Genomic DNA, 14,231 nt, shown 5'->3' with positions numbered 1-14,231 from the left:
TTTCCAACAACTGTGCAAGTTCTTCGTTTTATTGTTATGAACGGAATTGCACCTTTTTTATGCGACAGAATTTAGAACGATGTAGGTCTGTTCCTAACCTACATCCATCTTGTTTAGCGATATTATAGTTCAATCTTACTGGAATCAGTAAATGCTTCGCTAACTGGATTCTAAAACGTGAAATAGGACAACTGACAGTGCATGTTATTAGGATACTCGGAGTCGAATAAGAAAGATGTCAATAAAAGAGTCTCAATAAAAGAGTAAGACATTGTTTAGTTCTTTTTTTTTTTGCAAAATGAACATTGTAGCACTTTCGTTTGTATTTGACAAATATTGACTAGATTCAAAAGATTCATCTCGTAAATTACAGATAAATTATACAATTAGTTATTTTTTTTATCTATATTTAATGCTCTATGCATGTACTGCAAAATTTGATGTGATGGAAAATCTAAAAAAATTTACAAAATTTTTGAGAACTAAACAAGACCTAAACAAAGGCACAGCGAACACGGTGACATTTATTAACGATGGAGCATTTTACATCGGGGTAGCATACATTATTACGATTTACGAATTAGCCTTAGTTGCGCCACATTGCAAAATACAATAAGCACTTCAGCTGTTCAGCCAACAATTTGTAATGAGCCCTCCGGATTATGTATACCGCAATGAGCTGTACCTGTAAGCAACTGCAGAGTAGCATCATCATCACGAATCCGAGGATGCAACCATGCCCCCCACCCCCCGGTACCGCATGTTGCCGGCGCAAGTACTTCGCTCAGGCTTTCCCAGAAGATCCAAAGAGGCGCAGCTTCTCTGCTACCACAGCTTTCATTGCTTCTTTAGCAGACGCCATGACCTGAATCAGGTCCTTTTCTGGCTTTCTAAGGGACTCCAGGTAGCTGTTCCGAACCTCGGTGTTCACATTGAATTTTCTCACGCCCAAGTCTATGCACTCCTGCTCCAGAAATTAATGCATTGTTATTGCATAAGATTCTGTACTGAATCACGAGTTGGTTTGCAGTATATTTTATCCACAATGGAAAATTACTAACCTCAACATTGTACTAGTACTAGAGCTTAAAATCTATCATTCATGATCTACTTGCAGGTTTGCAGCAGGAGAATAAATTCAGTGTTTAGGTACTGCGGTTGTTTCCATCGTAAATGCCTTAAACAAGTCTTCGACAAACAACCCTAGGCTCCAGTACCATGTTGAGCATCTTGAATGAACTAGCTTAGCAGAAAGTCTAGAAAATGGTACAAGGATGGATTGCCTTCCTTTACTCTAACTTAGCCATTTGGGCTAAGTTGGTGCAGGAAACACTGCAACATAGCTACAAACTACAGATTTTATACTAATCTAATAAATAAATATCTAAAAGAACCTAACAAACCTTTACGAGCTCATGAGGTAGACCAGATGCTCCATGGAGAACCAAGCTAACTCCTTTCTTTAAGGTCAATGCACGAAGATCCTGTCGTTAGCCAATTAAAAACATGCTGATTCTGTAAGGATTACTCAATTAAAAGCAGGCAACATAAACTTAAAAAAAAAAACAGGCAACAGAACAATGCAAATTTCTCTCAAAGAATTTTTCATGATACGTCCCACATGCAAGTGTAATTGAATTTGTCTGACCTTTAGCAAGTCAAATCTGAGGTTTGGTCCACTAGGTGGATATTTTCCATGAACATTTCCAATGCAAACTGCTAGTGCATCAATGCTTGTCTCATCAATAAATCCCTCAGCCTGTAAATATGTACCATGAAGGCACAGATATCCTTAGAAATAAGCACAAGTATCACGGTAGAAGGCCACTCAGTTAACATTGTTGTAGAAGAAGAATCGCACCTGGGCAACATCAGTAAATCTTGCTTCATATTCTTCAACGGTCAGGCCATCTTCAGAGCCTGAGAGCCTACCCAACTCAGCTTCCACAAGTAAACCTTTTGCATGAGCCAAGGAAGACATGCTCTTTGTGTATAAGATGTTCTCCCTTAAAGTTAGATGGGAACCATCCACCATCACTGAATCAAATCCCTGGAAATTCAAGGGTCACGATATTGACCAGGAAAAAAACTCAAGATTAATGGTTAGGAAATGCACTTGCATGTCATCTTTGGTAATGCATATTTGAGGAAACCATGGATCTTTACATACCGCTTCAAGAGCTTGAAGCAAGTCTGACTTGGAAATGCCGTGATCATAGTGAACACTGATAGGCACCTGTGATAAGAGAATCACAGAATGTGAACACTAGAGTATTCAATTTATGCAGATAATTATTAAACATGTGGTTTATTTAGGAGTACAGATAGTTGAATTTGCGCTGTTTGAAAACAGTAGATTCTCAAGTTTCTCTTACACTGGATTGTTCTGCAGCAGCAATGCAACATGCTACCAATGGGACTCCACCTTGCTTCAGAGCACTGGGATGAATCTAAACAGCAACCACAGCAATAAAGACTCGAGATAGTATATGTGATATACTAAAATTTCATATTCTTTAACAATGCTATATACTATATTTTCATAATCAAGAGCTACGTGGTACTGCTTTCAAAGAACCTGCAGGATAGCAGGAGCTTCATTTCATTAAGAAGAGAGAGTGCAGAGCACCGAACTACAAGGAACATCACCAGAACGCTTCAATGAACATAGACTCGCTACTCACAAATAAGCTACATTTATTCATCTAACAATTACGAACCCCCCAAGCTCCCACATGAATATTGCAGGAAAGAAAAGAAAAGGCACGAGAACCTAACGAGTTTAATTATGTTTTCTGCATTATGTGATTTCAGGAAAATAAGCATAGTGAAGTTCCTAACCTGCAGGATAGCAGGACTCTTTTCAGCCTCTGCTGCTGCAACAACAGCTTCAATTCCCTCAAGGTTATACACATTGAAAGCACCAACAGCATAACCACCCTTCTCTGCATTCTTTACAACAAGAAAATAGTTAAAGGAAAATTTAAATCTGATAAGTGGTCCAGAAATTAGCCTTGACAAGACCTCGAAATAATGACGAGAATCTTACAAGAAGAAGTTCTTTTGTAGAACTTCTAGATGGGGAAGCCCAACTTTTCACCACTTTAGCAAGAGCACTGTTATCACCAACATTACCTGTTTGAGGAGCACAATATTACCTTGAGTCAAAAGGTTAAATTATTTCTGTGTTAGTATGGAATATAAACTAAAATGTTTAATACCAGGAAAAACAATGTAAGGGACCCCAGGAAATCTACTCTCAGGACCAAGCTGCCACAATGGTACACCAGCTAATGCTTGTCCCATGACTTTGGCACGTTTAGCTTCCAAAGCTTTTGTGGCAATATCAGATGAAGTGATTCCTCCCTGTGTGAGTCACATTAAAATTAATTTCAGAAGTCAAATTCGTTCACAACATGTGGGCTCATTCTTTTTTCTCAACTAGCACAGCAGCACTTGCGTACATTGTTTTGTTGAAGGGAACATGTAGGTGTAATTCTATCTCAAAATTGCACCAAAAAGTAAAAAATAAAACAGAACCAATAATTTTGTTTAACAGCAATCATTCCAGAAATGGCCAATTCTTGAAAAGCTGTAATAAATTATCTACATGATGAACTTGAGTGCAACTAACAAGTCAATATACTTAAAAGGGAAAAAAAACTGTGAAACTGATACCTTTGCAATGATGTAATGAGGTTTACTATCAATCCTTCTCACAATCTCCACTAGTGCTGAACTCACTTTATAATTAATTTCTAAGCTTTCTTCAGGAGCTGCAACATATTAGGTACACTCTTCTTAGATCTTAGGAGGTCAAACTACTTAGGACAAACATCAAAGGAAGAAAAAATATTACTTTGATTTGGCCTAAAAAGAAAATAGAGTTATATCAGTTTCCAAGTAGTGTGCTGCTAATGCTTACCAGCTCTATGAGAAAACATCTGTAGCTATAAGTCATATTTTGAAAAACTTAGCATGTGCTTGGTTTTAGGACATGGGAGGATGGGATGGTAATGTCCCTGGTTTTAGAGTTTAGACATGGTGGGATAAGACTCCAAAACAGAATTATAGAGAGAGTTGATTTGGATAGTTAGAGATGTTCTTTTAGATGATTTGGATGATTAACTTGCTTTGGACTTGTCTCTAAATTCACAACTCCCAAACGAATAAAATTGTACAGAACTCCATGTCTCAAGCAGTGTTGTTGAGTGTTGACTTGGACATAATCAGCACTTTCAGCTCATCCATGACAAAATTTGGTTCGCCTTCCTATAGTGTTTCTATTCATACTTAAACATGGTAAAAGCATCTCCCCAGATGTGCCAACAAAGCACGATATCATACTATAATAGTGCAATAGTTAATTATATCAAGATTGTCTCAGCTCATCACTATTATACTAATAAACAGAAAATATAATTGGATGTAGAATAATTGAAAAGATGCTAACTTTTTCCAGTAATGAGTTGGCGGCTGGTGAGAACTAGAGTGTCTTTTCTGGATTGTATATAAGCATTCCCTAGTTCAACAATTCGGCTGATTTCTTGATCTCTGTCCTCCATTGATTTCATTGAAACCATCTCGACAGACACCTAACAAAGAAGCAAGACCACATTGGATAGAAAAGATCTCAACATAACTAGTCCAAATTCTAAACAGAAAATGTAAATAAACTACTTAGATCTTATCCAAGGAGATGCCATAGTTTCATGTTTAGGCATGACAACAAATATAATTTACCTCTATTACTCGAAGAGATTGCCCGCACTGTGATCGCAGCTCATCAACCTAATATACATGAGAAGATACAATCTGAAAAGAGAAAAAAAGAAGAGAGAAGCTTAAATCGCTAGAAGTCTGACCTGCTTTGTAGTTTTTGGCACATATGAACCAACAATTATGAGGCCTCCAGTTAAAGCTCTTTTTAAGCCAAGGTCATTTGGACAGATAGGTGGCTTTGGCTTGATCCCAATCCTTGCACTCACAAAACTTGCAGCTGTGCGGCAGAGAAACCGCTTTCCTTTCAATTCAGCCTGCCAAATTAACAATAGGAAAAGGATAATGGTATATCAAAATAGAGCACTGGTGACAGAATAAAACATATTACCATATAGTACTTTACAAGAATAGTATGAGAAAATTGTACCTGGATCATTCCAGAAGCAAAGACGGCCATGTCCCTGTCACTAGCAGCATTGACGATGCACACAGAGCCCTACAAACACACAAACTCCTTGTCAGAAAATTTCAATGTGAACCAAGAACAGAAGGTAGAACAAGAAAATTGGGGTTATGGCACTATTGTGATTCATTGTATGTCTAGTGCAAGTTTTTAGGGAAAATCATAATAGTCATTAGCCACTTTGTTCTTTTTTATTTGGTGGTAACCATTTTTCTTGAATACAGGGGAGAGCTGTGTATCATTTCATTAAAGTAGAAGAAAGACTGTACAAAACCAGACTCTTACACTAGCCCAGAGAGATTATAACAGACATGACACAGAACACTACCACACCAAGGAAACAAACTAGGTAACAACTAAGCACCTAGCCTATTCCCAGGAGAAGGCCCTGGAGCTCCTTAGCTTTCTGGAATACGCAGGAGAGCTACGTATCATTGCATTAAGATAGGAGAGAAAAAAGGAGGCATAAATGCCGAAGTACAAAACAGGTTCAACACCACCCCATACTCACACCAACACACGCACAGGAACACTACACACAAAAACCACCCTACAAAAACAACCACTCCAGAAAAAGCCCTAGACAAAGAAAGACGACCAAAAAACACTACAAAATGCCTCTAACCGCCATTGCGAACAGCAACCAGACTTCTAAGTCTTCTGAGGCCTTTGGCACCGGCCAAAATCCAGAGATCAACCTCCTCACTTGCAAGGAGAACACCAGCCATGCACCAAAAAGTGCCTTCTTTGATTCACGATTCCACTTTGTTGACATCTGAGGTAGCAGAACTGAAAACAACATTGTTACGTTGTTTCCAAAGTTCTAAGGCAACAAGAAGAATCCAGTAGCTTATCTACTTCCTTGAGAGATCGACTCCACCAACTAGAGAAACTCCGTATCAGCATTAGGTGAAATCATCTCAAGGCCAGCCCATTTGTCATGATGTGATACTAAACATGACAGGTGCATTCACAATGCATAATACAAAGGCTCGCTAAATTTAGACGACTGTATTCTGATCGTTTTAAGTCAATAGCAAATTAACTTCCACATGAAGTATCATTTTATGAAATACCTTCGCCAAGCTACAGAGATGCTCACAGACAGCAGTTGGTCCTTGTTTACGCAAGAGAGTTATGGAAATTGTTGAAACTTGGTTCTCCGAAACCCGTCCTCTAGTCTTCTCTTCAACCCACTACACATTCAAGTACAAAGCAAATTTCTTAGGTCTTGCTCTTCATTTTGCCAAAATAATTCCTCTAGAAACTTGCCTGTCTGAGATTGGAAGATTTATAGCCAAAAGCTGCATCCTTGGCAAATTCGGTTTCACCAGCAGGAATTAATCTGTAGATAATATCTGGACCATCAACCTTTTGTGATATCATTTATTTAAATATCTTGCATAGATTACCTATCAGAGTCTGCGACATAGTGGACGTCATTAATAGTGTATCTCCCACCTTGAAGAAAAAATGGACAGATTATCCAGGCATCCATCTCACCTAGTACTGAGACAGCAGCGTCAGCTTCCTGAAAGCAGAAGAACACAAGATGACCACGGAAATGAAAGAGAAGAAAACTCAAAACATCAATGACTTTAGATATTAACCTCTGGGAAATGACCACGTAGAGTTGAATCACCTCTCAAGACTACTGTATAACTAACACCAGGGACCTTCTTTGCCGCAGCTTCAAGATTTCTGCATATAGTTTGTACTAGCAGCATGGCCTGTTATAGTGAAAACAGTTAAATATATATTTAAGTGAAAACTTTTAAAGGGGCTCCAAATATAACTATTCAACTGCTTAGAACATCATTCCCTTACCTTATCAGCAGTCATGGAACGAGAGTTTGTCAAAATAAAAAAGCAAGTCGGTAGCTTGAGAAACTGTTCGACAAGGGCTTCAACAGGCCTGCAGTTTAAAATCGCATGCTAATCTTAAAAACTTTATGAATGAAGCTCATATATTAAATTTTGCAAATGGAACATGTATATGGGTTAAAGAAAACATTAAATTCTGTCTTTACCATTCAGTTAAAACTTCTATATCATGAACTGTTTGAGTCCCAGTTGGATCATCATCTAAAACTACAAGAATCTTTTTGCTACTATGAGATGCAATAGATACAAGATTATCAATTGGATCTTCTGGCCATTCAGCAGGAAGAGAATGAAGGACATCTTCTTTACTGAGCATGGGAGCCTTCCCTTCAACTTTTACACCAGTTAATGTCTCATAGACCTGCAATCACAATCCTCATCAGATCAGTCTAAATTTACACGGTAAATTATGAAAGACCAAATGAGGGTTTCATATTTCAGCATGATCATAAAAAGAAAACATTCACCTTCACAACGGCAGCATCGTCATATCTACCCCACCCAGAAGCAGATCCTGTTACAAATGCATCACCAAAACTAAATAGTAGCACCACATTTATAACTTTATTTCCAAAGAAGACATATTGCTTAATGGTTAGTTTTTTAGAATACTGTGCGACACCATTACTCAGGACAATTTTCATGTAAAAGCAAGAATACAACATTGAACTGATCACCGTTTGGAATTGAATGAAATGAGATTTTTGTTTTCTTACAGAAAAAACAACCTGAAATAAACAGCTGGTGGGCAATAGTAGAAACGTGCACTGGTATCCTCGAATTGGAACTTTCAGAAGATACTATACCCTGGAAAAGACAAGATGCAAGCATTATAATATATTGATGGTAGCTGTTAATATCAGCAAATAAAAGGTCATTATCCATACCAGATCCTTGACAAATATATCCACTGCAGAATAAGGTGTGTAATCATTATCAAGCATGTGTGGCACACGATTTCCAAACATCCTGCACGATGGATACTAATTAAGCAATCACATTGCCACCATAACACATTGTAAAGCATACAAGCATCGCATAAAGAGTTATAGAAGATCATTACAGTATGGAATCTAAAGGAGCTAGCAGTTAGCAAAATTAGTTGAATAGCATGTGTGCATTTCTTTCCTTATCAGTTTGCTAGTCAACCAACATGAAAAGCAATCTAAGTTTAGATACCGAATGATTGAGAAGTGACGTGATTAAAGTAAGAAAGGGTAATCAAAGAAATATACCATGAATAACCTCTTGCATGTTGCATAATTTCGAAGACTCTTCTTGTTCTCAAATTTAGTCGAGCAGCAAATGACATGGCTTCAGCTGCTGAGGCTATATGAACCCCAGCAAGAAGTTGGTTGACCATCTTAACAGAACTGGAAAGAATGAGAAATAGATACACATTTATGCTAAAATGTAACAATTCATTTTAAATATATATCATGTACAGCCACCCAATGATGATAGAAAACTGTAAGGTAAGAAGACCAAAGCAAATAACTATAAGACGTTAAGATGTATATATCACCTTGCAGCTCCACATCCTCCTTTGATTACATACAACTTTTCACTCAGCGCTGTTATGTAAGACAATAAGCCATTGGAAATCTCTGGATGTTTGCCTTGAAACTAAAATACGGTGTTCAGGTAGTCATCTTTATTACCTGATAGAACAGAACCAGTGCAATGCAGAGCTTCATCTGTCCCTGAAGTCATTATCTGTTAAGATAATGCACAGAGTTATTTCAACTAGGGTTGCAACATCATGTCCATATCAAATTGATGTATTAGTAATCATACAGTTAGTGTCCCATCTGCCGCCCTTTTGACACCACCAGATACTGGAGCATCAACCAACTTTATCTGTCGGCGTTCAGCTGTATGGAAGCATAGTCAATGATACTAACTTTTTCATCGCAGAGAGAACACAACATGCTATACTTTTAAATCACAGAAACAGTTAGCCGCATTGTCAACGCTTCTACAAGTTGTGGCGTCCATGATTGTAACAGTCTTTCGATAAAAAGAATACCAAATTACTACAAGTCTTCTCCACAAAAAAATGTTAATTTGTTTCTTTAATATCAAGCAGAATAAATAAACATTGGTGTGCCTAGAAGATAAAATCATCAAGATAAACAAATGAACCTTGCAAACAATTTGGACAATCTAGAACCTTATTTTGGAAAATAAAATATGCTAAGAGCTGTTACCTTCTAATCTTCTGTTGAGGTGAATCACAAATCCAGGAGAAACTGTAGAAGAAAGGATGATAGATGTTCCAGCAGATAACACTGAAAAAGGACATTGACATCACTAGAATTAATTCCCATCAGCAGTAAACCAACTTCGTAGAAGAATTTATTCTGCAAAGCAGAAAATAAGGGGTAAGCTTGTAAAGATTACCTGGTATAGCACCAGCATTTCCAAAAAGAACACTATCAGCTTGAGACTCATTTGCAACCATGATAATAAGTATTTCCACATCTGCAATGAGCTTGCATGGTTAGTAAATCATCAATGGTGCCACTAATAAGTACTAACTAATTAGCTCAAACTCTGTGCAAGGTAACAACTATAACATTCTTCTAGCTGAATGGAAAGAAGCAGTACTAACACTTATTTACATTCAGTGATCTTACCTTGTACATGAATACTCAAATGAAATTACATGGTTAAATGGATCAGTAAAAAAAATTAGATACAGATGATCTATTCTGCAAGATTAAATGATACAGTATTACACTTTTACATGAGAACAGCTAAAAAAGGTCATAGCTACTATGTCCAGCCAATAACTCATGAAGTTATGATCCAGAAAACTTTATTGGATACAGAATGTAGACAGTATGGAAAGATTTTGTAATTCACCTTTTGCTACTTCCTCAGGAGAACCTTTTGTTGATCCACCTAAATCAGCAAACCTGGCCATTGATGGCTTGTAGACCTAAATCAGAAATGGAGAAAATCTATTCATTGAGGGCATGTATACACATATACAAAACAAAGAAGAATAGAAAAGGAAAAGGAGAGCAAGATGTTCTATGACATAGCCCTAGGATCATAGATAAATTTATAGAAAGTTACTACAAAAAACTGATTCAAATTCAAGATATTGGTCTTTCTATTGCTTTGGGATTAAATCCAATGCATTCATTGTTACTTATAGCACAGGTAACAGCCAACAGAATATAATCTGTGATTGAATCCAGGAAACATCAAAAGACTGGTCAGAGTCCTGGGATGCGAAAAATGTTAAAGAAACGCATGTGCAATTGGAAAGGAAAGGCTGTGTACAGTTCTTTTTTACCTTACTGCAACAATACAAAGGGAAAATTATGGAGTTGGGAAGGATAAGAAAGTCAGAAGAGTTCTCACATCATAAGCAACAACATAGAACCCTGATTTCAGCAAATGGGATGCCATTCCAAAGCCCATAGCTCCAAGACCAATGAAGCCAATCCGCTTTGCTGCTTTAGATTCCATAACAAGCTGATCAGCTAATTTGCTTGCATCATAGATTTGTTGACTGGCAGCATCTACAATATTAACTCCAAACGATGCTTCCCAAACCTGAAATGCAAAGTTCCAAATTCTAAGACAGATTTGAAAAAAGAGAACCTGTTAGCAGGTTTTAAATGCAAACAACTATTCCACACCTTCAGCGGTGAGGCAGATCCATCTCCAGTTACTGCTGAAGAACCTGCAAATAAGTACAAAGAAGCGTGGATGAACTAAAAACACATAAGCAAGCATGCAAAGGATACAATTTTCTAGATATGTCAAGACAGATAATAAACGTAGATGGATTATCTCAAGCCTTTGATTCCAAACATTATTGATATCAAGCCAGCATTTGCCACTATACTCTGGCTAGAAAATGGGTCAACATGTAAAGAAACTTTACACATACCATGTATCAATTGTTGATAGGCAACACCCAGAAGTGGCAGTGGAAATGTTACTGATTTTGCCATATCCATCACATGGCTCTATGATTTGTAAAAGTGAAACTATTAGAGATTCAGAAAGAGAAGCATTTACCCATGCAATAGAGAATTCTTTCCTGTTAGCACTACCAGGATGGCAAATATAAAGAATTATGAGGACCCAAGAATGTGGAAAGTAAGAACCCTTACAACTCTCATCAGAAAATGGAATAGGAACTCACAGCATTTTTCCTTGCTGAGTTTAGAAAATCAATAAGCAAAGGATCCCCACTCAGAAGTTTTGGAACTAACTCCACAAATATCCTGTAAACAGTATAGTAACATTTTGCTCAACAGAATGTCAGGTATTATTTGTTTAGACAGAACACAAGAATAAATAAACTCCCATAACCTCGAGCTCCCAGCAGCATTCGATATTATGTCATAGATAATTGATGGATGAATCCCAGCTCGAACACCAAGATACATTGCTTCAATAGACGCAACAAAATGAATGCCCTCCAGCAAATCATTTACCACCCTAAGTTTGCTGCAGACATAAAACACATATATATTTTAAACTGTCGTATAATAGTTGCAGTAATTGGTATTGATACTATTTTTACTGTTGATGTTCCAACTTCCATAGCCTGGCTATAGGGTAGTATTGGACTGTTTGTCCTTCTATAATGACATGATATGTAATTATCCTTACGTATTCTTGAAATAGAACACTATTTACTATTGTCAGAAAGGGTGAGCAACCTGCTAGTGCAAAATTCACCTTCAGCAAAGTAAATGGTATTGTTTAGACCTGAAAATATCACCAGGTAAATTAGAATTTCAACATTATTGAACCTTAGCACATCATAAGATATAAAAGAAGATGGAAATATTGGCAAAGAAAGTTACAAATCTTTTGACTTACTATGGAAAAACTTTCTAGCTCCTTCTGCTATGTACTGTCTCCCAGATGCAACAATCTACAAAGTAAGTAGTGATAAGAGAAAGGGAAAACAAAGATGCATGGTATTCAGATTCTCAATATGATGTACTGCTTACAACAATCTGTTGCTTTAGTTCATCAGATAAACCACTGAAAATGTATCCATCCAGAAGGAAGATATCCTTCTTCTCATCTGTATGGTAAATTAAGTTAGCTAAGTAGCACCAAGCTAAGATCCTCCATCTGACCATGTGGATCTCAATGGGTATATAAGTGGTAGCATTCAAATTATCAAATATACTCACTTGAAAAATGAAGTCACATTTAAACTCAAACAACTAAACATGAAAAACTGATGGTTTAAATGTGCAGATTTGCTATGTCTATAACATAAAAATGCACATAGAGCTCTTGGCACAGTAGGCCTTCCAGGCTGGGAAGCGAATGACATAGCATGCAAAGTATTTTACCTGTAAGCTTCTGCTCCAGCTTCTCCAGCTGGCTAGGCAGCAATGTCGAACGAATCAATATAATAGAACCCGCGCGTAATCCTAAAATGCTCAAACAAACCGTGTATATATATATATATATATATATAAGTTATGTACAGTACCTTGTACAGTAGATAGTTAAGCTGGCCAGCAGCAGTCAACGCATTGACTCAAGCACACGTACCTTTCGCGATACCCTCAACCCCGAAGAACAACTCGTCAACCGCACCAGCATCGCTTAGCACGACGACCAGCGCAGCATCTGCAGTTAACGATAGATGCGATCAGCTTAGCCCGATGACCCGATCACCTCGGCATTCCAACAAATGCATCGCAGTCGCAGCCACGCAGGAAGCATAGCAGCGTACTCCACAGTTCCCAACCCAAATAGGCACGCATCACGGACAACCGATCGAACAGAGCCAGTACTGCAGCCCAAGAGCGCAGGCTCACCTCGCGCGGCTTCCACTGGGCTCCCGCACCGGAGGAGGCCATTCAGCTCCGCGAGCGCCGCAGGTGGCGACCGTTCCGCCTGCGCAGGAGTCACTAATTAGACACGCGCGCGATCGTACCGGAGAAGTTCCAGCGCGAAACTAGGGGAGGACTGAGGAGGAAGAGCGGAAGGTAGGCGATCGGGGCGAGCAGAGACGACTGACCTCGGGGACGAAGGAGCGGACGCGGGCGCCGGAGCGGAGGAAGGAGGCGGCGAGCTCGACGCTGAGCTCGTCCGCGCCGACGAAGGCCACGGGGCCCGCGGTCGACGACATCTTACCGTGCGTGTGGGTGGGTGCTCTGCTCCCGCCGCCGGCGACGACCCGAAGCAGAGCAGAGCAAAGCAGATCGAGTCGAGTGATTCCCCGGTTGGAGGTTACTGTCCCCAAACCCGTCCCCGCGGCGACAAATTCTCCCCCATTCCCGTCCCCGTGAAGGGTCACGGGGAGAACTTCTGCCCCATCCCCGTTTCCGCTCGGGGATTAAATCCCCGCGGGGATCCCCGTCCCCACATCAATTATATAAACAACAGCAAATCACTTACATAAACAGCAGCAAATATCCAATAATTCGCATGCAAATAATAACCATATGTCCATAATTGCCTACTGCATAGTTCATAACAACACAGAAACAATCACATTGTTCATACATTCGCCACAATTCATCAACTAGAAATAGCAACTAAGAATCCAAACATCGAGCATAGGTTTTGATAGGCAGCAGCCCTCTGTGCCTTGTCGAACGGAGGTTGTAGTGGTGGGAGATCGGTGGGCGAGGCTTGAACGTCACGCGGCGGCGAGGTGCCGTGGTCGCGTGGGAGAGAGGAAGAGGGAAGGGGGGGCGACGGCTAGGGTTTGCTGGGAAACTCCCGGCTGCCTAAAGGAAGCCGAGTATAATAATACTCTTGCTTAATCTGTCCAATATGATTACAACTCCTATATATAACTATTTGATCTACCAATTAAGGAAATAACTTTTAAGAATAAATACGGGCTGTCAGCCCCTATCCCTGCGCCTAATCCTAGCCACTACTGGCCCGCCTCCTGGCATATTGGATGCCGGTCATAACATCTCTCCCCGCCTGCGCAAACAGCTCGTCCTCGAGCTGGAAGTCGGGAAACTGCTCGCGGAACTCCGGAAGGGACTCCCAAGTAGCTTCGTCGTCGGTAAGGCCGTGCCATTTGACCAGCAGATGCCACTCGCCGCGCCGCTGCTGAGCTTGCAGGATGCGCTCGGGAGTGGACAGATGCCTGCCATCCAGGACAGGGGGCAGCACGCCGGCTGCTGCAGGGGGGTCTCCGCGG

General features: G+C 39.6%; 1 protein-coding gene across 4 annotated transcripts; it reads right to left on the bottom strand.

Annotated features, from left to right (window-relative positions):
• LOC8061523 lies at window positions 495-13,383 on the bottom strand. Of its 4 annotated transcripts, none has more exons than XR_002448380.1 (42): window positions 13,089-13,383; window positions 12,886-12,964; window positions 12,617-12,694; window positions 12,412-12,492; window positions 12,058-12,134; window positions 11,924-11,978; window positions 11,761-11,809; window positions 11,408-11,545; window positions 11,238-11,319; window positions 10,980-11,058; window positions 10,726-10,769; window positions 10,445-10,639; window positions 9,938-10,013; window positions 9,473-9,553; window positions 9,280-9,360; window positions 8,867-8,943; window positions 8,731-8,785; window positions 8,595-8,643; window positions 8,305-8,442; window positions 7,957-8,038; window positions 7,798-7,876; window positions 7,537-7,583; window positions 7,216-7,430; window positions 7,013-7,100; window positions 6,796-6,915; window positions 6,598-6,716; window positions 6,458-6,530; window positions 6,262-6,381; window positions 5,150-5,218; window positions 4,866-5,036; window positions 4,744-4,791; window positions 4,454-4,595; window positions 3,679-3,776; window positions 3,222-3,366; window positions 3,050-3,135; window positions 2,842-2,945; window positions 2,376-2,450; window positions 2,171-2,236; window positions 1,862-2,050; window positions 1,649-1,759; window positions 1,404-1,484; window positions 495-964 (listed from the first exon to the last, which is right to left on the bottom strand). XR_002448380.1 is itself a non-coding variant. In XM_021449233.1 (42 exons), exons 1-42 carry the CDS (start codon window positions 13,197-13,199, stop codon window positions 785-787), a joined length of 4,158 nt encoding a protein of 1,385 aa, XP_021304908.1. In that variant the 5' UTR covers window positions 13,200-13,382; the 3' UTR covers window positions 495-784. The 4 variants fall into 4 exon arrangements, 3 of the variants coding, with proteins under 3 accessions (XP_021304908.1, XP_002436817.1, XP_021304909.1); XM_021449233.1 differs by having other exon boundaries at window positions 3,025-3,135; window positions 13,089-13,382; XM_002436772.2 differs by having other exon boundaries at window positions 2,842-2,952; window positions 13,089-13,381.

This window comes from Sorghum bicolor, chromosome 10 (genome assembly GCF_000003195.3).
Source record: "Sorghum bicolor cultivar BTx623 chromosome 10, Sorghum_bicolor_NCBIv3, whole genome shotgun sequence".
Lineage (NCBI taxonomy): Eukaryota > Viridiplantae > Streptophyta > Magnoliopsida > Poales > Poaceae > Sorghum > Sorghum bicolor.
The sequence above is the reverse complement of the archived record's forward strand: the minus strand, read 5'-3'. Positions and strand labels throughout refer to the sequence as shown.

Coding starts and splice junctions, on each gene's coding strand:
- LOC8061523 (XM_021449233.1), bottom strand. CDS start 13,199: ATGTCGTCGACCGCGGGCCCCGTGGCCTTCGTCGGCGCGGACGAGCTC. Junction 9,554..9,937: donor TCCTGAGGAAGTAGCAAAAG/GTGAATTACAAA, acceptor AGCTCATTGCAG/ATGTGGAAATACTTATTATC. Junction 5,037..5,149: donor TTGCTTCTGGAATGATCCAG/GTACAATTTTCT, acceptor TTAATTTGGCAG/GCTGAATTGAAAGGAAAGCG.